This window comes from Lupinus angustifolius, chromosome LG14, assembly GCF_001865875.1.
Source record: "Lupinus angustifolius cultivar Tanjil chromosome LG14, LupAngTanjil_v1.0, whole genome shotgun sequence".
In the NCBI taxonomy this organism is placed as follows: domain Eukaryota; kingdom Viridiplantae; phylum Streptophyta; class Magnoliopsida; order Fabales; family Fabaceae; genus Lupinus; species Lupinus angustifolius.
In genome coordinates, this window is record NC_032022.1 from 2,726,283 (window position 1) to 2,749,522 (window position 23,240).

At 34.1% G+C, this 23,240-nt stretch overlaps 1 protein-coding gene across 3 annotated transcripts; it reads left to right on the forward strand.

The window, feature by feature from the left end:
* On the forward strand, positions 3,106–21,931 carry LOC109327137 (LON peptidase N-terminal domain and RING finger protein 1-like). 3 transcript variants are annotated; one of them, XM_019560185.1, is made up of 18 exons: positions 3,108–3,291; positions 4,251–4,349; positions 5,260–5,342; positions 5,480–5,564; positions 5,656–5,742; positions 6,616–6,677; positions 6,844–7,037; positions 7,116–7,176; positions 16,289–16,466; positions 19,229–19,267; positions 19,375–19,436; positions 19,554–19,590; positions 20,420–20,469; positions 20,578–20,647; positions 21,003–21,078; positions 21,270–21,349; positions 21,452–21,520; positions 21,664–21,798. In XM_019560185.1, exons 1-18 carry the CDS (start codon positions 3,232–3,234, stop codon positions 21,721–21,723), a joined length of 1,452 nt encoding a protein of 483 aa, XP_019415730.1. In that variant the 5' UTR covers positions 3,108–3,231; the 3' UTR covers positions 21,724–21,798. The 3 variants fall into 3 exon arrangements, 2 of the variants coding, with proteins under 2 accessions (XP_019415731.1, XP_019415730.1); XR_002105320.1 differs by lacking the exon at positions 21,664–21,798 and having other exon boundaries at positions 3,106–3,291; positions 21,239–21,349; XM_019560186.1 differs by lacking the exon at positions 21,270–21,349 and having other exon boundaries at positions 3,107–3,291; positions 21,664–21,931.

Consider the following 23,240-nt stretch of genomic DNA (forward strand, 5'->3'; position numbering starts at 1 on the left):
ATATTGTGACTTGCTTAAAGTGCGTTTTACCTATAATCAAAGTACTCAAATTGGTGGACTCTGGTTAGAGACCAACCATGAGGTATATCTATGAAGCAATGGACTTGGCTAAGGAGAGCATACAAAAGGTTTTCAATAGTGTCTTCAATTGGTAAATAATCACGACAATTAATATTACTTGAATTTTGCATAACTAAAGTGTATACTTCATAACTAATTTATTTTTCCTATTTTTTAGTTATATGCTTCATTGGGAGATAATTGATGAAAGATGGGACGGTCAACTTCATCCGCCTTTGCATGCCATAGGCTATTATCTTAATCCCATGTTGCACTATGCTCTTGGATTTAAGATCGATTATGAAGTTAAAAATGAAATGTATGATTGTTTGAGAAGGACAATGGGGTGATATTGAGATAATTAAAAAGGTTGATACTCAGCTAGAAGACTTTAAGAGTCGAAATAAGTTTTTTGGTAGTATAGTAGCCACAATTGGACTTGAAACCAAAACTCTAGAAGAATGGTAGGAGTCATATGGTGATGAACATCTAGAGATGCAAAACTTTGTAATTCATGTACTAAGTTTGACATGCAGTTCATCTAGATGTGAATGCCACTAGAGTGCTTTTGAGATGGTAAAAATTTAAAATCATTTATTTTGTCATTTGTAAAATAAGTTATTGATTAGTTTTCTAAATGTTAATTTGTTTTTTTAGGTCCACAAAAAAAAAGGAATCTCTAAAGCAAAAGACAATGAATGTTTGTAATGATAAATTCAAAAATGGCAAACAAGAAGCAAACAAGGAAATATGAGATTCAATTTAAGTTTGATGACATTTCCGATGATGATGAGTGGATTATGAACAATAATGAAGATGATGAGAATATAGAAAGAGACAATGACGATTTGGATACTCCATTAGAAGAAGTTTTGCTTGAAGGGGGAGATGGTGCTACAACTTGTCGTGTCCGTGAAGAGTTGGAGATTCCACAATTCTGATGATGAACTTGATAGAGATTAAGCACATGCCGAGGAGCCACTTGATGAGATTAATGAAGATGAAGAACTCAACGAAGATGATTATCTTAATATCCCCTTACATGATTTGATTTATTGATTTAGATATCAGGTTCTGATACTTGTTCATGTTTTTTGCTGTCAAACACTTTAGTTCAGTGTGTTTACATGTTAGTTTTGCAACTATGTGACACCTAATACTTTAATAGACATATACTTTGATGTTGAAATTTAAGTTTTATCAAATACTACTTGTTAATTTTATTATTTATAGCAATGGAGAAATGTGAAATTTTTATTATTTTGTATATATATGTATATAAATTCAATATTTGGTTGGATTTTCCGATTCATATTACAATCACATGTCTAATTGTATTCTTGGTTTAAAGTAATGCATATGTACCATCTTACTAGAAATAATGCTTATTCTTTTTTAACAGTGAACATGTCTACTTGATAGACACTTGTAATTTTTGCTTAAAATGAACAATTCCCTTTCACTCATGGATAATTTATGGAGCTATTTTGAAGTGGTGGACGTGGATCCCATTATATGTTCACCACCCTCCGGTCAATCTTTGATTTAGTGATTGTGGATAATACTTTGCAAGAGTACAAGGTGGAAAATTGAATGGAGAAAATGAGATTTCATTTCTAGAATTAGATGTTAAACAACATTATAAACACATGCAAATAAAATACGGATTTGCACCATGGTAAACAATAACAATAGAAATAGGAGTGTTTAAGTATGATTTTTGGGATTGGCGATTTTTGGATTTGGGATTTCAGAGTGAGTAGTGATGGAGAAGGTAATGTCGTTATGCTAGAGAAGGAGATTGGGAGAAAGATTGTAGGTAGAGAGGGGTTGAAGATAATAGGAGATTTTTTTACCTTTTCAAAAAATGGAATGACTTGTTTTAAGGAAATTGAAATACTCCTACAAATCTTATTACACATAGTTGACATACGTGAAATGATATTTTTTATGAGAAATTAATGTACCTGATAGTATAAGAGTTCTATACACTATGAGATCATCATTCACCACTGATTTTTTAATTATTATTGACTTTTCAAAAATAATATAAATTTGTGATGAATAATGCACAAATTATATATAAATCTTTATACTATCAATACATAGATATTACATTTTTTATTAATGATTGAATCTCAAATAACATATGTCATTTTCTTATGGATATGTGAGGTTGTGGGAGGACAAAAATTAGTAGAAAATATATCATTACTCATCATTTAAAGCCCACATGGAAAGTTACAGAGAAATTTAAACACGTCACATAGAAAATTTATACTTATTTTGGTATAAAAAAATTTATATTAAATTTAATTAGTAAAAATTTATATTAAATTTATAGTCTGAGTGTAAAAATTTAATTAGTAACTTGTTCCTCCATTTAATTAATAACTCAAAAAAGAAATGTGAACAAGTTAGATATCAATTTTGTTGGTGGAAATTGATGTATACTCGTCCTGTAATTGTAAAAAAAATCATATGGTTTTAAGAAGAAAATGTTAAAATTTATATCAGAATAACTATTGACAGCTTAACAAAATCTATACTCCTCCCGTTACAATCCAATTTCCCATAATTTTTCATTTTGATTTATTATTTATTTTACGAGAGAAAATATATGTAAAAAAGTTTATGAATTATATATATATATTATTGTTTTTTTATACTATTAATAGTATCTTTCACCGTATATGGTAAGAAATTTATCTATTTTGGGATGTGTGATTGCCTCTTATAACAAATATTACTTATAAGAATTGAATCACTAATCGATCATCTTTAAAATACTTTACGCTACTAGATCAACGGTGTTGGTATATATATATATTCATTATATAATAATATGAGAAAAGATATACACACTAACAATATATAAGTTTTATACACTATAATTACATAATATATCATTCATATTTTATAACAAGTATTTTTTAAAATAGTAATAATATAAATAAATGATAAATGATATAATGACTATATATAAATTTATTTAGAAAATAAGTACATATTAGAATATAAATATGTTAGTACTAATGAGAGGGCAGACGTAGTTGAATTTGGTCCGTATATGTAACGAAGGAGCGAGGGGTGAACACGATGCCCCTCTCCCAAACATAAACCTTTCCTCTTCTTCTCCATTCAACAACACACTCCATCTTCTTTCCTTCAATGACTACTACTCCCTCTTCTCTCGACCACGCTCTTCGCGATGTACAAGACTACGTTTCGGTCAGTTTCTCTTCTCTCTTCTTTCTTCGCATGCTATTTCTCTGCATCATAACTAATAGCTTTTCAGATACGATATTGCTGCAAGATTAAAAAACATAGACATGCTAGTATAAGACAAAACAGACCATATGATTTTATTATTCTCATGTATAAAATATAACTGAAAAGACAGGATGATTAAAAATTGAGACATTTTGGTTTCACTACAAGGGTGGAACCAAAGAGGGCACAGCAAGTTTCTGTCTACACATCAAACAGTAGCATATTTTTTATATAATAATATTACAAAATGTCTTAATTTTTATGTGTTGGAAAATATTGATTATTATGGGAGTACATCTTCTATCCAAAAAGTGTGTCAGTTGCCACTTGTTGTTATGAGTAAGAAAAACTTACTATCAAATTTTTAACTTTAATACATTTTTTTCCAATAATAGGAAGTGACATATGAAGCTACACACATTTCTGAGACAATAACATTTGAGTGTGCCACTCCATGTGTGCCACTTGTTGTGATTAATTAGAAAAAAACTTAATTATTAAATTTTTAATGTAACTACATTTTTGTCCAACCAATCAGAGCAAATGAGAGTTCCACACTTTTTAGGACAACAGATCTGGTCCTCCTTATTTTGGATACTGGTTTTGGGTATAACTAAGGGTATGCCCCCACCTTATGGGTGAGAGGGACTAATCCCTTTTGAGGTACGTGATTGCCCCTCCCAATAAGTATTGCTCTTAGGGTCACCATAGCAGTTAGGTTACTGGTTGGTTCCTCTTTTATTAGGTTTAGTCAATTAGTGAGCATTATAGAGGATATAATTCAACCAGCTGGCCCCTTTACATATCAAACATGCAAAATGGATGTTGTAAATGTAAAGTTTTAATAAAGCAACATTTTCATTGAAAACCTAACATAGCAATGTGAATTGTGAAGACTAACTTTGGTTGTATTGCAGGCAAATGAACCAGAAGGTTTGGCATGGGATACATTTCGTGATGTTTACGAGCTTGTGCAAAATGGAAATGCAGCATTTCGTGAGAACATAATGGAAGAGGTAATGAAAATTTCAAATGTGTTAATAACTTTTTTCTGCTCTGTTTTATGAATGCAGTCCATTCATGTATAATGATTTCACGCAATTCTTATTTCTATGTCTTCTGAAAATTCAAGAATTAGAGTAGTTTTTATTCACTATCATGCCTTGTAAGATTAAGCTTTCTTAAGATATTATATGGAAGTGAGAAAGTTTATTTGTCATTTAGGACTTTAGGTCAAGCAATTGAGATGAATGGATTATTTCATATCAGTATTGTTCTGGATAAGGCTGTGGGGATAAGGTTGCGAAACCTACCCTTCTTAAACCTCACTAGGTGGGAGTCTCATGCGGTTGGCCGGAAAAAATATTGTTCTGGATATGGATACATGATCAGAATCTAATTCTGAATTCCTTAACTGTGATCAGTACTTAACCATTTTATTCAAAAATAGTTCTTTACCCTTTACCTACTCATACTAATGCCTTCAGTCTATGTAATTAAAAATTTCGGTGAATTAATCATGTTGCAAATTTATAGAATTATTCAAAATATTGAATTAAATTTATGATAAGTTTTAACTACTTTATGGTATATTTTCGTTTTTTGGTACTTTCTGTTTTGATTAGCTGCTTTCATAGATCTTGATTCATGCTTTTTCTTTGCATGTTTTTTAGAACTGAAATGAATAGTTGTTGTTGACAAGCCCGGCATAAAATAATGTCCACTATTTTACCAAATAATTGATTTGGTGTGTCATTGCAATGGGATGAGGGATGAAAATTTTGTGCTTTACCAGCCTTATTGCAGATTATCATTATTTAAAGACAATAGGAATTATTAATACACTAGTAGTTTTTATGCATTACATACAGTTTATACTAATATACTATATCTATCTAATTTTGATGTTTGAGAGTATTTATTCAGGCAATCAGCTTTTACTCAAGGGCCAATAACATCAAATATGGGGATCCCATCATCCTGAGCAATCGAAGTGCAGCTTATATTAGGTTAACCATAGTTTGAAAATTTTCTTTTATATTATTGATTGCAAACTTCTTTTTCATCATCCTTTGAACAATTCTGCATTTTGTTTTGTTAAGTCAGTAACTTATTAGTCTCATGGCAATCATGATTTTGCAACCAGGATTAGTCAATATTTAAAGAACAGAGCTCCATCAGCTTCAGAACATAGACCATTGAGTGGGCTTGATCCTACAACACTTGCTGAAGTATGTCTCATTGCAACATTTTTTATCATGTTGAAATACTATCGTCCTTCTAAACTTAACTTACTAAGTTGGTTCTTGACTATCATTTCAGTTGGGTTTGAAGGATGCTGATAAACTTGTTGAACTCCAAACTAATTCAGTAAAATCATACATTTTAAAAGCTAATGCTTTATTTCTGGTAAGTGTTTCTCATCATCTCTTAATAATCAGTTAACTTCCCTTCTAAAGTCACAAATATTGTTATATTTAAGTTTTGAATAGATTTTTTTTAATTATTAAAAATTAGAAAAACTTCACATAATAAAAGTAAAGATTTTGAATTTAAAAGGAGGCTTCAATCAAACTTTGACACAAACCAACATTCCAACAGAAAATGTAGACTAGGAATTACTTAAATTTCCTTTTTACAACTCATTTACTAATTTATCGGAAGGTCAAGTAGAAAATGTAATTTACTGCATAACTATTTTCTTTTATAAAACAATTGCTATGTGACAATTTTTCCAATGGCGTGGGCTATCGTTACCTCTGTTTGGTATAATCTGCTTGCAATATTACACACAAATATATACACACACATGTATGTGTGTGTCTATTTATACTCTCATTAGTCTATTTACACTTCTATTGACCATTCATATTTTGCTTCATAGTGAGCTTTGTGAAATGAGAGAAAACTGGATACTGTGGGTGCAGGTTATGTTATAAAAGTAGGATAGTAGTACTACATAGCACAAAGTAGCATGGAGTATGAGAATGACCTAAAGTGCATGAAAAGTATGCTTAATGCACTAACAAGTTTGGATGAGTGAAATTTGTGTAGTATTAAGTGCTTGTGACTTCTACTATGTAGTTTCCATAGGACTGGTCCTATGATACAAAAAATTGTTTCTCCTTTAGTGTTTTCCCATTGTTAATTTCACATCCTTCTACTTCTGGCATTTTATAATAGAGGGTTTAATCTTAATGCTTGCTTCTCTGGTCCACTTTTACATTATGGGTGCATCCGACATAAAATGTAACCTAACATGATATTGTATTAAACTGACAGTTGGATAAATATGCGGAGGCCCGGGATGTTATTCTTTCAGGCCTTCAAGTTGATCCATTTAGGTACTACATATTTGCAGGTCTTCTCTACTTTCTTTATTTTGTTTTAAAAAAATTCTATTCTGTATTTTCGCAAAAATGTTGAAACTTACTGATATCGAGCTTTTGAAGTAGGTATTTACTGTACTATATAACATCAGTGCTTGTCATTTCTTTTGATATCATGCAGTAATTCTCTTCGGGCTTCTCTTCAAAATTTGGAAAGAGAGTCATGCAGATCAACTGGCTCAAATATGCATGAACAACCAGATCGTAATGATGACTTCGATTGCACTCTTTGCCTGAAGTTACTGCACGAACCTGTTACAACTCCTTGCGGACACTCTTTTTGCCGATCATGTCTATTTCAATCAATGGATCGTGGTTGGTACCATCCCTTGTTGATTATATTCTATATTCCATAGATTGTATATTATGTTGATTATTGTCCTCATTTATTAGGGAACAGATGCCCATTGTGCAGGACAGTTCTGTTTATTAGTCCTAGAACGTGTTCCATCAGGTAAGTTGTCCATAAGACGTCACTGTGTAATATAGAAAACCACAAAAAGATTTCTGTATTTATTTTTTGTAAATTATAGTTGGTAGTTGGATAGTTATTCATTGGTTCTACCTATTGTATACTTGAAAGGAGAAAAATAATAATCTTATTGCTTGAATAAAACTACAGATTACAATTTATTGGCTAAGACTGACCTAATCAATGAAATAAGTAAACCTGTACAAAATATCCTAATTGGTACTATGAAATCAAATAATAATAGAAGCAAATTTTCTAATAATTAAGTGAATCTCCTAATATTACAACACTCCCCCTCAAACTGGTAAAAGAATATCTACCATTCCCAGGTTGCAAGTAAGATCTTGAAACCATTGTAAGGGAAGTGCCTTATTTTTAAATCTTCTTATATGATCTTCATGCATAATAATTCACAAACCCCATGAGCCATGACTCTAAGTTTTGCCTCTACACTTGATCCCACCACTACATTCTGCATGTTACTCCTCCACATTACTAGATTTTCATCTATACAAGTGCTCTTCTTTTTTGGACAGCATTCCTCTCCCTAGACTCATCTTAAGATACTGCGAGATTCTATTCACCGCATGTAAGTGCATTTTGCATGGGTCATACATAAACTGACTAACAACACTAGTAGGAGAGACTATGTTAGGCTTAATGTGGGATAGATAAATGAGTTTTCCCACAAGTCTCTAGTATTGGGCCTTATCAACCTTTGGGCTCTCCTCATAGTTCTCAATCTTGTGGTTTTTCTCTTTGGGTACTCCTCAGGCTTTACAACTTAATTTGTCAGTCTCTTTCAGAAAATCAAGGATATATTTCCTTTGAGAAGTGAAAATGCATTGTTTCAAGTATGCTACCTTTATACATAGGAAGTATTTTAGCTTCTCAAGGTTCTTCATTTCAAATTGGTTAGTCAACTCCTTCCTCAGGTTCTACTTTTCAAGTTCATCATTATCTGTAATAATCAAATCTTCTGCATAGACCAATAGAAGACTGAGTTGTCATTTCTAGCATGTTTTATAACGAGTGTATGATCATCTTGGCTTTGTCTATACCCTAGGGTGAGTATGGCATGTGTGAACCTCCCTGTAAGAAAATGCAAACTGAATATGAAAAAAGAAGATAGAAGAAAGACAAAGACGAAGAGAGAGAGAGATACGGTTATGAAATGGATTTTCTTTTTATTAATGAAAACTTAATACAACAAAGAGAAAGAAGTTGCTTTTATAGAAAAGTCTAGAAAGGGCAAAACGGTAAAGTAACTGCATAGTAAGAAATCAGTTACTTTACCTAACAGCATTACAACAAATTAATAACTAAACTAAAATGCATTACATGCATTATTCTAATATACCCATCTGAATCTTAGGGTACTAGCTTGATGAGCCAAATTCTTGAACTCTGAGTTGATTCCTTAAAGTGAGAAATTGATTGTTAGGTAGAGGTTTTGTCAATATGTCAGCTGTTTGAAATTCAGAGGGAACATGCTTGACTATAAGAGTTTTGCCTTGAATCTTATCCCTAACAAAGTAGAGATCTAATTCTATGTGCTTAGTTCTATGATGTAGAACTGGATTATGAGACATGGCCACTGTACTTTGGTTGTCACACAGAATAATAGGAGTGGTGAAAGGAATCTGTAATTCAGTAAGCAATGATTCAATCCACATCAATTCTTGAGAAGCTAAGGCTAAGCTTCTATACTCAGCTTCAGTACTAGACCTTGAGATGGTATTTTGTTGCTTAGACCACCAAGTTACCAAATTCGGTCCTAGATATAAGCATGCCCAGAGGTTGATTTTCTGCCATCCATGTCTGAAGCCCAATCAGCATCACAGTAGGCCATGAGGGACAATTTGGAATCAGAGGGACCAAGAGCAGGATTAACAGATGGACCCAAGGATGTGGATCCTTGAAGATATTTAAGAATTCGTTTGACCACAGTCCAATGTGAGTTGAGGGGTTTTTCTAGAAATTGGCAGACCTTGTTGACACTATAGGTGATGTCTGGTCTAGTAATGGTTGCATATTGTAGAGCTCCTACAATTGATATGTAGAAAGTGGGATCCTCAAAGTCATCAATGCCATGTTTGGTTAGTTTGCAGTTGCTAGCCATAGGAGTAATGCTAGCTTTGGCAGTAGATAGATTTGCTCTGTCTAGAAGATCCCTAATGTACTTAGCCTGAGAAAGAAAGAGTGAACCATTGTTCTTATGCTTGACCTCAATGTCAAGGAAATAGTCCAAAGGGCCCAACTGCTTCAAGGCAAATGTGTTGCTGAGGTCTTTGATAACCTATTTAACAAGGATAGAGGAGGAACCCGTGACTATGATGTCATCCACATAAACTAGGATATATAGTTGATGAGATGCAGAGCTTTGAAAGAACAGGGAGTTGTCACACTTGCTTATTTGAAAGCCAAGTTTGACAAGAGAACCCTTCAACCTCTCAAACCATTGTCTAGGAGCCTGTTTTAAGCCATAGATGACTTTATTTAGCTTGCAGACCAGGGATTTGTCATTCTGTTGGAACCCAGTAGGTTGTGTCATGTGGACTTCTTCATTTAAAACACCATTGAGAAAGGCATTGTTGATGTCAAGTTGCTCAATCATCCAATGATGTGTGACAGCAAGAGTCAAAAGTATCCTAATTGTAACAGGTTTTACAACAAGAGAATAGGTCTCATTGTAATCAACTCCATGTCTTTGATGGAACTCTTTTGCAACAAGTCGTGCCTTGTACTTGTTAACTGTGCCATCTGGGTTTTCTTTTATTCTAAACACCCACTTACATCCAATAGCCTGTTTTAGAGGAGGTAAGGGGACCAAGGTCCAAGTATTTAAGGCCATGAGTGCATCATACTCTGCTGTCATAGCCTGCTGCCATTCTGGAATAGAGAGAGCAGTTTTGACACTGGTTGGTTCTTTCTGTGTGAGATGAACACTAGGATGAATGGTTTTGAAAATACCAGATTTGGATCTGGTTTGCATAGGGTGAGATGAAACAGGAGAAGAGGAGAAACAAGGAATTGAAGAAGTGGTAGTTGGTGTAGAGGGAGTATAAGTGGAAGAGGAGAGTTGAATGGGAGATGAAGATGTTAGGGGAACAGTGTTAGGTGAAGAAGACAAAACAGGTGAGTGAAATTCAGTAGGAATTTCATGAACTGACTTAGAATTATTCATTTGATAAGAGAGGGAGAGTTTGTTGAGGCAGGAACAGAAGATAATGGAGTAGATGTGGTGGGACTGTGGGAATTATGGAATTTTGTAAAAACTGTTGTGGACTGAACAGAATCAGTAGTAGGATTGTGAACAGAGGTAGAAACATAAGATTTTGAGGGAAAATGAGACTCATTGAAAATAACATCTTTAGATATGTAAATTTTATTTATAACCCTTGTGACTCAAGGAGTATCCCAAAAAGATGCACTCAGAACTTCGTGAATCCAGTTTATGTTTGGTAAAAGGTCTAAGTAGGGGAAACAAGCACATCCAAATACCTTGAGGAATTTGTAATCTGGGAATTGTTTAAACAATAGCTCATAGGGAGATTTATGACTGAGGGTAATTGAAGGAAGTCTATTAATTAAATAGACTGTAGTGATGAATGCATGATCCCATAAAGTCTTAGGTAAGTGAGAATGAGCTAACAAGGTTAAACCAGTCTCAACTATGTGTCTATGTTTGCGCTCAATAGTACCTTGTTGGTGATGTGTGTGGGGACAAGATATTCTATGCACAATTCCAACAGATTTAAGAAAGGCACTAAAAGGTATAAATTCACCCGCAAAATCACTCTACACTGCCTTGATTGTGTGAGTGAATTGAGTGTGAACATACCTAAGAAAATATTGAAACATTGTTAATGTTTCAGACTTTTGCTTTAGTAGAAATAACCATGTGTGTTTGGTGTGAGCATCTACTATGGAAAAATAATATCGAAAACCAGAGGCAGAGTAAATAGGGGCAGGTCCCCATAAATCAACAAATATTAGCTCAAAAGGAGAATGATACAATGTAGTGGAACTAGGTGCTTGAAGTTTGTGAGCTTTATCAACACAACATGAATCACAGAAAACAACATCAATTTTATTGATAGAAGGAATTTTACATTGTGTTAAAATATCCTTCACAACAGTGTAATGGGGATGGCCTAGCCTATTGTGCCATAGAGAAAAAATACTAGATTTATTACAAGTGGTAGGGTTAAGCAAACCAGTACAACTTGTTGTAAGAGTAAAAGTGGAAGGATGACACGTGGGATGACTCGGATGAAAGTCATGAAAAGCATAGAGTCCTTCTTTGGTGAGAGACCCTTGGAGTAAAATTTCATTAGTATCCTGAGATTTCACAAAACAGGTGTTAGGGTGAAATTCAAAATAACATAAGTTGTCTCTAGCAAATTGAGCAACACTAATAAGATTTTTAGTGATTGACGGAACAAGAAGCAGATTTTGAAGAGACAGAGAAACATGTGAATTAAAAGGTGAAGTAAGATGAGAATTGCCAACACTTTTAATTGAGATTCCAGTGCCACTACCCATGTATATCTGTTCATGACCAAATGATTCAATAGGCTCATGAACCAGAGAAGCATCTGCAGTTAAATGGTTGGTTGCTCCGGAGTCAGGATACCAAGTAACACGCTTTGCATATCGAGTAGGGGAAGAGGGAAGCTCCCTGTGTGCAACGTGAGCTGAAATGAGATAGTTTTGATAATGTGAAGATGATGGATGTGTTGGGCTTGGCCCAAGTAGTGAGTCCCGTCCATTAGAGGGTCCATAGTGCTCTCCATTGCCATTGTAGAAGTCAGTTGGATAGTCCGGATAAAAGTGAGTTGGATATCTGGTTGGCCGAAATAGTTCTTCACCATGAGTTTCATGGACGGCGTCGGAAGAACAAGTGGAGAAGACACCGCATCAAGCGGCGAGGTGGCGGAAGGAGAAATCGGAGAAGAGGATCGGAACGTCGTTTTGTTGTTGTCGGTTGCCATGGCGTGATACTATGTAAGAAAATGCAAACTGAATATGAAGGAAGAAGATAGAAGAAAGACGAAGAGAGAGAGCGATACGGTTATGAAATAGATTTTCTTTTTATTAATGAAAACTTAATACAACAAAGAGAAAGAAGCTGCTTTTATAGAAAAGTCTAGAAAAGGCAAAACGGTAAAGTAACTGTTAGTAACAAATCAGTTACTTTACCTAACAGCATTACAACAAATTAATAACTAAACTAAAATGCATTACATGCATTATTCTAATACTCCCAAATCATGCTTGAGGAGATTGTATGACCCCATAAAACCTTCTTCAACATGCACACCTTATTTCTTTATGAGGTAGAATCATATCTTGGTGGATTCTTCATATACATTTCTTCCTCTAAATCTCCACGCAAGAAAGTATTATTTACATCAAATTGCTTTAACTCCTTGTTGGAGTGAGGCGCTAAAGAAATAATGATCCTCACAATATTCATTTTTGTCATCGAGACAAATGTCTCCTCATAATCAATCTCATGTGTCTAGGTGTATCCTTTGCCACTAGTTGTGCCTTATACCTGTCCAATGTGCCATCAGAGTACTTCAAATATATATATCCACGTGCAACCTACTATCCTTTTGTCCTTTCGCTTCTGAATAATCTTCCAAGTCCCATTTTTCTCTAGTGCATTCATGTCTTCATTCATGGCTTGAATCTAATTATCACCTTTTAACTAACTTATGGTCTTTAATAGAGTCAATAGCTGAAATAAAACTTTAATGTTGCACATAAAGTTTTTTAGTAGACACACTGTGATATGGGATAATTAGTACACAATCATTTTTCTTTTCTCAATGCAATAGGTAGCTCATCAAGGTTAGACTCATGATTAGGAGCAGGTGGAGATGTTTGGACTTGTTGGTCGAGTTTACTTCTATGTTGGTACTTTTTTTCTATATATGTCTTCATTAGTCTATACTAGTATTGATAGTGATCCAGGACCCTTTCCATCATTTTCTATTGGATCATGGCCCTCATTTTCTATTTGATGATTGCCATCACTATCTCTTGGATCACTGCGACCATTGTCTTTAGTGGTACGACTAGGGGAAGGTATCAATGACAAGAAGGCATTGATAGACTTAACATCTTTATTATCCTCCCCTAAAGCTAAGAACTAGGATAAAAAGACTGTTTTGTAAAAGGTAACATCCATTAATATAATGCCTCAAAGATTAGGAGAATGATAACACTTGTATCCCGTTTCATCAGAAGCATATCCTATGAAGATACATCTAATAGCCCGAGGATCTAACTTACCCAGATAAAGACCATAAACATGGATAAAGGCAAAACAATTAAAAATATGACTTTAAAGACTTGTCATAATGGACATTGAAGGAAATAAACTAGTCATAAACTATACAAGATTGTCACTCATAAAACTCGAGATGCTAACCTATTGATTAATAAGCACCAGTCAAGACAACTTCCCTTGATAAAACTCAGGAACACATTTAAAATAGTAATGCTCTGGTGAATTAAAAAAGACAATTTTTACTTTCACCAACCCCATTTTGTTACGGGGTGTCAACATATGTTGACTCATGAATAAAACCATTATCTTTGAGAAATATGTAAAAATTCTGATTGATGTACTCTTTCCCATTGTGATTGTAATCTTTTAATAGGTCTTCTTAACTATGTTTGAATCATATGGGAAACTTGACAGATAATTGAAACACCGTAGACTTATCTTTGTTAAGAAAAACCCATATAATACGAGTATAATCTTTGGTAAAGGTAACAAATTATTTTGCACCAGGAATATTAGAAATGGACGAAAGTCCCCACACTAGAATGAACAAGGTCAAAAAATTGAGTACTTTTAGTATTACTAGGAATAAAAGTTGAGTGATGATGTCTTGCAATGTGACATACATCGTAATGAAACAACTCAACTGACACTTTTGTAAGAATACTAAATGGAGGATGCCCAAGACGCTTTTGCAACAACCATACTTGAGAAGAATTCCAAGATTCTGAACTTGCCTGATGGCTAAAGTAAGTATCTTCTGTCGGGTATTACACTTACTTTGCTCATGTGGTACACATTATAACCCGCCCATTCGTTAGCCCTTCGAATTGCCCTCATCGTGGTAAGATCCTGAAAAACATATTGTGAATGGAACAAATATCACTGCACATTTTAGATTTGTAGTGAAGCACACAATTTAGATGAAGATGAGACAAAGTGGACATAAAGTGGAATAGGATGATAAATATGAAAGGTGAGGTGTCATATGATTTATAGTAGCAGAGTCAATAATCCATCTATCCTCTATACTCAAAGTATTAAGGAATAGGAAGGTAGATTTCTTACCAGTCATCGTTAGAGAACAAGTATCAGAGGGCTTACTCAATGAGTCGTTAAGAGCTTGGAGACACTCCAAATATACTTTGCTAAGGTTTGAGATATTTTCTTCTATCGGAGGTACATGTGAGTCTTCACCCACAACCTCCAAGTCATAAGCCATGTGATTTGTCCGCCTCTAAGAAACACATTTGGACCCTTCATACGCTTGAGGACTTTGTCCCTTCCATGAAGTATGAAGCAAGTATCATTAGTTTGGTCAGACCTCCTATAGTAAGTGCGCCATCCGTCGCTGTAGTTGGTCTTTACAAAGGGTCGTTCAGAAGAAGTGGATTACTTTGTAGGACCCTTAACAAAGGCTAAGGCTGAACTATCAACTAGTTTGTCTTCCAAGATCACAATCCTTCTACTTTCTTGATAGAACTGTGTGGAGAACACCTCTAAGAGAGTAGAGAGTTTCTCTTTATGCAAAATTTGAACACGAATTGGATCATACAGAACGAAATTTAAAGATCTATGTTTTCTCAATAAACTGGGCTAGTGTTGTAGAGTATTCATTACACTTCATCTTCAAATTCTGATATCAATCCAATTTGACGCAAAGACCATTAAGAGTCCCATAATATTCTATTATGGAGAGGTTTACCTGCGTAGAATTAAAAACTTTATTTTCTAATTCATAACAGGCTGAGAGGTCTTGCTCTATAGAATGTGTCAGCCAAATTTCCCGAGCAGTAGAAGAAAACATATAATTTTGGCTAATCTTCGGAGTTAGAGTGCCAAAACTAGGTCATAATGAGAGAATCTTCATTAACCCATGTATCATAATGAAATAATTCACACCGCAACGGCAACAAACAACAATGTCTTCATTGCAACAAAATGACCCATTGGTGTTAAATCACTGATTGGAAGATAATCGTGGTCAATGGTGGAATAGTGATAGGCTTCCCTTCACACACAATGAACCTAAAAAAAAGGCAACAAACAATAATGTTGATACATGAACAAAATGGACAGTGGGGAACAAAATGGACAACCTTCAACAATCCCCTAAAACAGACCTATGAGAGGCCGATGATCTTCCTCATGGAAGCGATATCACAAACAGAGACCGACCAGTGCGCATGTGACTCACATACATTGGAGACGGTAACTAAGGGTTCTAAAGACAAGTGGAACTGTGGCCAAAGTAAGGCACAATGAAAAAATGCCATAATAAGACCGACTAGTCTTATTTTAAGTGTGGAAGCAGAGGCCCAAAATTGGATGCTCTGTCACCAACTTTAAAGGAGAAGAATAATAATGTTACTGCTTGAATAAAACTATAACTAGTGACTACAATTATAGGTTAAGACTGACCTAATTAAGAAAATAAGTAAACATGTACGAAATCTCCTATTGGATATTAAATGTCCTAATTGATACTATGATATCTAATAATAATAGAAGCATATTTTCTAATAATAAAGTGAACCTCCTAGTATTAGGAGCCTATATGCAGATTACTTGTCTGTAACAGGTTACTTTCTTGAGCAACATATCTATAAGCTAAAGATGTGACATTGTATAGGCTCAAATTAACAACATATCCAAGTCCCTCTTTGGTATTTATACCAGGCCTATCTTATTGGCGTATGAGAATGCATTTCTCTTAATTCCAGCTTATTAAAGTTCTAAGATATTTGATGTACAATATTTTTCCTAATTTATGTTTCTATCAATGGTTTGTAGTGTGACATTGCAGAACATCATACAAAAGAACTTTCCAGAAGAATATGCTGAACGCAAGAAAGAGCATGATAGTTTAATCAACTTTGGTGTAGATTTACTCCCTCTTTTTGTAATGGATGTTGTCATCCCATGCCAAAAGTTTCCACTCAATATATTTGAACCTCGGTATAGACTAATGGTGAGTTGGTCAACATTTTTAATTTTTCATGTCTTGAATATGCAAGTTGTTTAGTTTCTTCTTAGCTTGAACTTTAAGAAATAGCAAGGTATTTCCAGTACTTTTTGCTAATTGTTGGCTGGGAGGGGGATGCATCTTCATGTTTTATTAATGACAAGTATTTGGTAAATATATAAAAACTATCATATCACATATTCTCCAAATATGAGAAAATGTGTCTACCACAAAATTTCTGAACGTGGTAGTGTTTTTTCCACTCTGCTGAATGGTCAATTTCTTTACATCAGAATTACAAAGAAATAAATTTTGGGTGCAATTTACAAGAGTAACTAAACATACATTATTCCCTTTTCCCTATGATGCATTGCATCTGTTCTATTTTGTACAATGAGTTTATATTACTAGGAGAGCGGAGAAATTAATTCTTATTTTGATTCCAACACTCATTATATATTATATATGGAAAATGTCTATGATAGGAAGTGGGGGAAGGTATATCTGAGAAGGAAGAAGAGAGTAGCACAAGATCCTAATACTCAGCGAGGAGATTAGAATTGTTAGGACAATTGTAGTCCTAATCTAGGTAGTCAATTGCAGATAGTGGAGTTTAGCAGCCGACCCAAAAAACATTATAGCAGGTTAGCAGGACATACACTACAACTAAGGGAAAAAATACACCTAAAGTAATAAAAAATTAAGTAATTTATACTCTTTTAAGTTTTAAAACTTTTGTTTTACACTATTGGGAGTGGGTATGAAGAAGGGAGGTTGCTGTAGTGTTTCATTTTAGGGTTTCCTCACGTGTTTATAAAAGAGGGAAGAAGAGGGAGGGGTAAATTATGAAAACCCTAGTGAAACCATTCCATGTATTAAAAATAAGGGCAAAAAGAGTTTACTCCTTTTTCACACACATCCTTGTTGGAGAGGATTCTGACACACGATTTGGCTTGTGAAGATGCTGCTCTTTGACCTGCGAATGGTGTGACGGCCATTCGCGCTGCTACACGCCCTTCCGTAGCTTGGAAGGGTTGGCAACCACCGCAACACCGCTATCCAAGTGCGATATTGCGTTATTGACTAATTAGGTTCTAATTGTACAAAATAGCAACTAGTATGACTTAGTTAGTTTTTAGGAAACAAGTTAGTTGGTTGGAATTGGGAGAGAGGTGGTTCTCTCAGTTAGCTCTATATATTCATTGTAATCTTTCTATTCTTCTACCTACTTCTGCATCACTATCACTTTGATAATGATTTAGGAGGTAAGGATTCATCAATAAGAATCTAGTTTTCCTTTCTACTCAACTCAATTTTACCATTTTCTATCAATTGTTATCAAAGCGCCGATCTTGGCACCTAAAAAAAATTTGGAGAGATTATGGTTAACACGAGAATGGAAGCAAGGATTGAAGCTTTGGATTGAACAATGCAAGTTGAATTCACGAGAAGGAGGAATACAAAAACGTTTTTGATGAACAGTTGTAGAAATTAGAAAACATGATCACTAACCCCACTAATGTGGTGGGAAGATCATTGCCCAAGATAAGAGCAAAATCGTGAACAAAGCCAAAATCAAGATATGATTTCAACATAGAATAAAACTAGAATCATGAACGGAACCCTAGGAGTCACGGTTGAAACCCTAGGAATCGCGGTTGAAACCCTAGGAGTCGCGAACGAAACCACAGTGAAGAGGAATCAAACTCTGACACTTAGCATTGGGATCACCCTAAGCATTAGCAGTGGAGGAAGCTGGACATTCTAATTTTCATGGGTGAAGAAGCATTTGGTTGGACCAATAGGTTGGAGAGGTATTTTCGCCTGAAGAATGGATCTGAGGCAGATAGGACCCATGGACTTAGGACACTCAACATTCATAAAAAATGCTGAATATGGTTTTGCATGAAGAAACCAAAGCAGAACAATGTAAGAATTGGTAAATGGTCTGGTGTTGAGCAATCACACACAAATGCAGGGACATGACACTATTTAGGTTTTTTTATTTGTTTTGATTGTCATAAAGTGTAGAATGTAGAATAGCTATAGAAGACAAAATTTACTAATTTGGTAAATGAATTTTTCAGGTTGGGGGTGGTGGTGTTTGAAGGAGACAAGTATACTCATTATACTAATTGATATAGGAAAATTTCCTCAAATTATCTTATAATTTGCTTACTCAAACTCTTAAGTTAAATTATTTGTTATATATTTACAGTTTTCCTTTTTTTTACACGTGTAAGAAGCAGCATCTATAGAGAGGGCAAAGGGTGGGGGAGCAGATTTAAGGTTTAAAATTACCAATGATGTCAAGCAGCTCGAATGCTGGTCTGGTTACGGTTTTTATTCTTTGTTTTTTAGTCACTTTCTTCACAAACTTACATAATCATACATGAAAGGACATTTTTTGATCTTAATACACCCATGTACATTTTGTTCAAAACTTTAGTTTCTGGTAGGATTCTAGATGTAATTCTGAATGGTTCTGTATGCTAACTGACCTTATATTATGGTACATGATTGCAACATTGTTGATGAGTGGGAGGAATGGTGACTAACTCTTGATATGTTGTGGATGAAGTTTGTATATTATGATCAAATTTGCATAAAAGTTGTCGGGAGACAATAAAATGGGAATTATTTACTATATTTGTTTTGTGGCAATAATCCATTTCCCTAATTATAAAAATGCTTTAAATGTCATCATATCTGTCTGATTTCATTAATTTTGTTCTTTTCTCGTTTACCTTTTTTGGTATAAAAAACAGGTACGAAGAATAATGGAAGGCAATCATCGGATGGGAATGGTAGATTATTTCACTGATCTTTTTCTTTCCATTTTCTTGCTTTAGCTATATGATTGGGCTGACCATATTCATCAGATACCTTCTGTGATTGTCCATTGATCGTGTAGGTTATAATTGAGTCTTCAACAGGTTCCTTAGCCGAGTATGCTTGTGAAGTTGAAATCACAGAGTAGGTGCCTGACATCCTTTCCCCTGGAAAAAATATATTGATTATATACCCCCACAAATTCTCTTATGTATGACACATGCTGTAATTAATTACGCTTTTTCGTGTTTGATGGTGTAGGTGTGAGCCACTTCCAGATGGTCGTTTCTATATAGAGGTGAAAATTTAATTGATTTCATCCTATATGTCATATCTGAACTAGTTATGATACTTAATTGGTGAAGATGAAGTTTGGAAATTCAGTTTTTCCCTCTATTGATATAACTTTCAAGAAAGACACTTCTGTATTTCATCTTTTCTGGAAGAGGGTTCTTTTTATTGTTCTTTTCTATTTTCTACAAGCATCTCTCTTGTGCAGTGCTCCACAACACAAGGGATTCTAAAAATACCAAGAGATTCCCTATCTTTTAAATCCTCAGTTTTCCAAACCTAGAAACTAGAGGATCTTTTAATTTTTATTTGATTTTATTTATGTAGCTTTATTTAGGAGGGCTTATCTTTTATTTATTAATGGGGGTTTGTAGTTGGTTGATGAGATATTGCAAAATTGGCATGAGCTGAATTAGGGTTTACAACATAAACTAAAAGCTAAGATTAGTTAGAATGGTTATGCATGGACTATAAACCATTATGAAGTTAAGGTGTATTTTATATGATGCTGATACTCTACACTTTTTCATATGGTTAAAAATAATTTTAATCCCATTATCTGATAATATGTTTTGATGAATCCTTAATGCAATTTAGTGAAACCTATAACTCTTGCTTGTTTAAATATAATCGTCGAAGTTCTAAAAAAATTTCCTGGACAATTGGTGAGAATTACGGATTCATTCTGTCAGATTTGTAACTGCTAGATTGGTGTTAATTCTTTTGTGGCCCCGAAAAATGTTTCATTCTATCTTTATTCATTTAAATTAGACTTGCTTTCTCTTATTCTTCTTTTATAAACATTTTAATGTTTAAGAAAATATGATTATGTGCAGATTGAAAGTCGCAGGAGATTTCGCATCATCCATTCTTGGGATCAAGATGGGTGAGTTGTCACTGGATGTTATGTGTAACAAATTCTCTCATGGTTGATCTGGCTATTTTAGTGTTTTTCTTTTATGTTAATTTAGCTTTACCCTAATGTTTTCTGCAGATATCGTGTTGCAGAGGTTGAATGGATACAGGATATTATGCCGCCAGAAGGGACAAGTGAAAGCGAGACAGTAAGTTAAATGTAATTTTGACACAAATTTGTTTGTAGGCTTTATGTCATGTTCGGCTATTAGAATTTGACCTCGACAGCAGGTTTTCTTCCTACTTCCGAGTCTTGTTGACCTTGGTCTTGGCTGCAACATGTAGCTTCTTACTCAACATCAACATGCAAGAAGCTGTGTACCCAAATAATAAATGGTGGAATGTTGAAAATTGAGATCTTTGATTGTTCTCAAAATTTAAATTCCTCAATGCTTATTTTTTGATGCTAAGCTTTTTTTAGTTTGATTACCTTTTATACAGAATGCACTGTTGTAAAAAATCTCCATCTTTCTAAGTAATTAACATATTTTTATGTTGTTCCAGTTATTGGAATTAACACATAACGCATCAGAAAGTGTCCAATCATGGATAAGAAGAGCTAAAGAAGCAGCAAGACTAGGTACTCTTTAAACCGTATTATGTATGATGTTTATCTAAGATTTCTTTGTAAATTATGTTTTAAGTGAAAACCAATGCATATTGGCCATCTCTCGTCTTTCAGACTATTATTGTTTTGCATCATCCTTCATTGCACCTTTATAAATGACAGTGGATTGCTGCCATACTTAACTTAAGAAATATCATGCACAGATCAAAGACGCCTTGAGAGACTCGTGAGTGTTGAAGCGATGATGCCATCACCTCGTGATCCCGAGCGCTTCAGTTTTTGGGTGACTATCTGTGATTGATTTCACCAATTTTTGTATTTTGTTGGTGGAAACCTCAGCTTTTACTATTTGTGTTGCTATATACTAATGTAAGCTTGATTGCAGCTGGCTACCCTGTCCAATCGGAGGCCGTCGGAAAGATTGGATCTCCTACGCATAAGAGATACTACTGAGGTATTAAGCCATTTTTAGAACCCGATCCTTGTATAATGCATCTTACGCTGTAGGTTGCGTTGTAATTCTATTGGTAAGGTAGTTTTAAAGTTGTACACTTGTCTCTTGAATCTGATAAAAACATTTCTCTCGTTTCCTTGCAGAGGATTAGACGAGGCCTGATTTTTCTCCGAGCAGAGGAACAAGGCTGCAGAATTCAATAAGACAACCTGTGAATGACTACTACCATTATTATTGCAATTGAATACTTGTTTGTTGTAAATTCATTTGCAAATCAGTCAGTATTCTTTGGCTTCATAAATGACTGTTAATGAGGTCCTTTTAACAATTGTAATATAGGGTTGGCTTGAACCTAAGTTTTCTCTTTTTTCTCATCCCTTACATGATAGTTATGGGTGGAAACATGATCATAATTTGTTTTAAACAAGTCTTGACTTATATACCATTAAGCAGTTTGGGCTTCACCTAATACAATTTTTTTATATATCTGAACTATTTAAAAATCTGGACTAACCTATTTCAAAGTTTGACATGTGAGGCAATTTAAAAGTCTATTATGTTATAAGGCCTTTAAATAGGTCTTTGGGCATGACTTTAAAAAGTCTAACATGTCTACTATATAATAGATCTATCAAACACCAACTTTTAAATTGTATTTTTTTATATATTTTTACATTCAAATTTCACATAATAATAGTATACAATATTATTTAATAGATTACATATGAGCTTAATAGCCATAGTCTAAAATAAAACATGACTTGTTAAGCTAATTTTTTTTTTAAAAGCCTTGACTTATTTATAAAAAAGAGTCTAGCATGGCGTATTATTATAAGTTAAGTAACATTCCCTTGTGATTTAGTCTGTTTCTACATCTAATAATTGGTGAGACTAATATCTTAACATACTGTTGGACTTCCAAGTTAGGACTCCTTTCCAACAATAATTTTTATACAAGTGGATTTTTAGAATAAAAGTACAACCTCAATTTTTTTTAACATAAGTTGTCCTGGTATTTTATTGTCCACATTAATTGATTTTTCTACAATTTTTATATTCTTATAACTTTCTAGTAGCACTATTTTCTACATTTTATTTTTATATTACATCGAATAGTTTTCATTATTTCTTTATTTTTCCTACCCTTATACCCCTTAAAAAGTAATGTTACTATGAATTTTCTGGTTGGATAAGTTTAGGGACTAAAGTGATAGAATCTTACACAATCAAGGGTAACGTCATATTTTGAAATTTTTGTTATATGCTCTCTATTGTTTGAAAATGCTTGTCCGAAAGCACAGCTCTAATCTAGGCCTGTTGCCTTTGGTGAAATGCTTATGTGAAATTGTAGTAGCGATTGAAGTATCATCGTACTTCAACTCGAGAAAGACATGTGACCTGACAAAGCTAGTGACATTATTAACGAGGGCATCATGATTGGAGATGGAGCTCTAAATGTTAGGATTTGATGATACACTTTCCTAGTTAGATCCACCCCATGTATAGGAACAATGGGATCACATGTTTTAATTATGTCCCTTCTAAGTAAGTGTGAAAAAATGTTGAAAAATTGAATATTGCAGGCCCAATATATGAAATATGTATTACAAGCTCAATGCATAGCTTCTTCCCTCCAAGCTTCCTAAGTAGCCTACATGTCTAATTTTTCTTCATAAAATAGAGCACCTTTCTGTACTTGCTTTTCCCTTTGATCACATAA

Bases quoted from the DNA above. Each gene is read 5' to 3' on its own strand.
- LOC109327137 (XM_019560185.1), top strand. From the start codon at position 3,232: ATGACTACTACTCCCTCTTCTCTCGACCACGCTCTTCGCGATGTACAA. The intron at 5,343-5,479 runs GTTAACCATAGT...TTTTGCAACCAG, and splicing joins CGAAGTGCAGCTTATATTAG to GATTAGTCAATATTTAAAGA. The intron at 16,467-19,228 runs GTGAGTTGGTCA...TATAAAAAACAG, and splicing joins AACCTCGGTATAGACTAATG to GTACGAAGAATAATGGAAGG.